Here is a 788-nt window from a genome sequence, read left to right as displayed (position 1 = left end):
GGTCCATGTTAAAGAAAATTCTAAAAAAAAAAAAAAAAAAAAAGAAGCCTTCACTGTAAATAAACCATAGGTCGGTACTGGTACAAGTATTCTTAATGCTCATCTCATATACTTGAAGATGCAATAGATCAAATTTTAGCCTCACTCACTTTTCAAATCCACTGTGGCTACCCCAGCAGGTTTTCAGACTCCCCATGCCTTGACTAGTGTGAAGAAATCCGGTTTTTAATGGGACTCTCATCTCCTGAGCAGCAACTCCTGCAGTTGACATTGTGCACTGCTCTCTGGTGATGTCTCACGACCCTAGAAATTCACAGTCCTTGACAGGTTTCCTGCAGTTTTCATTCCCTTCAAAAGAGAGAAGGACATAAATATCAGAAATGCAAACCTGGTGAGTTAATCTCTCATCTGAAATTTCAGTATTTCAAGGAACTAAATAGCTCTGTAGAAAGGCCTTCTGTCCCAATACTTGCCAATAGGAAGACTGCCAAACTTGTTATTTTGTGTCTGACTGCAAAACTAAAGTACAAAATAGGTAAGCTCTCTTACAGAATTAAACTGTATAGAAAAAAGAAAAATATGTTCAGTAAAGCTATCGATATATGGCAACTATGCATCAACAACTTCAGTTCTTGTACATAAACTGCCAGTTATTCCGGCAAAATAAGTCTTCCAGAACAATCTCTTTAACTTTCTAGTAGCAGTCTATCTTCAGTTGTATCTTTTTGCTAATGAGTTCATGGTTTCCAGTGTAGCCAACATACAACAGCCTAGTCTGTTTTTAAGTG

At 37.4% G+C, this 788-nt stretch overlaps 1 protein-coding gene across 1 annotated transcript in view; it reads right to left on the bottom strand.

The window, feature by feature from the left end:
* Positions 1-349, bottom strand: part of ERRFI1 (ERBB receptor feedback inhibitor 1) — a 3,720-nt gene extending 3,371 nt beyond the window's left edge. Inside the window, exon 1 of the mRNA XM_009274099.1 lies at positions 150-349. Coding sequence (XP_009272374.1) covers positions 150-271 — 122 coding nt within the window. The 5' untranslated portion in view covers positions 272-349. The remainder of the gene's footprint in view (positions 1-149) is intronic.
* Positions 350-788: the final 439 nt, after the last annotated feature.

Source organism: Aptenodytes forsteri, unplaced genomic scaffold (genome assembly GCF_000699145.1).
Source record: "Aptenodytes forsteri isolate BGI_AS27 unplaced genomic scaffold, ASM69914v1 Scaffold16, whole genome shotgun sequence".
Lineage (NCBI taxonomy): Eukaryota > Metazoa > Chordata > Aves > Sphenisciformes > Spheniscidae > Aptenodytes > Aptenodytes forsteri.
Note: the sequence above shows the minus strand (reverse complement) of the source record. Positions and strands in the feature narration are given on the sequence as shown.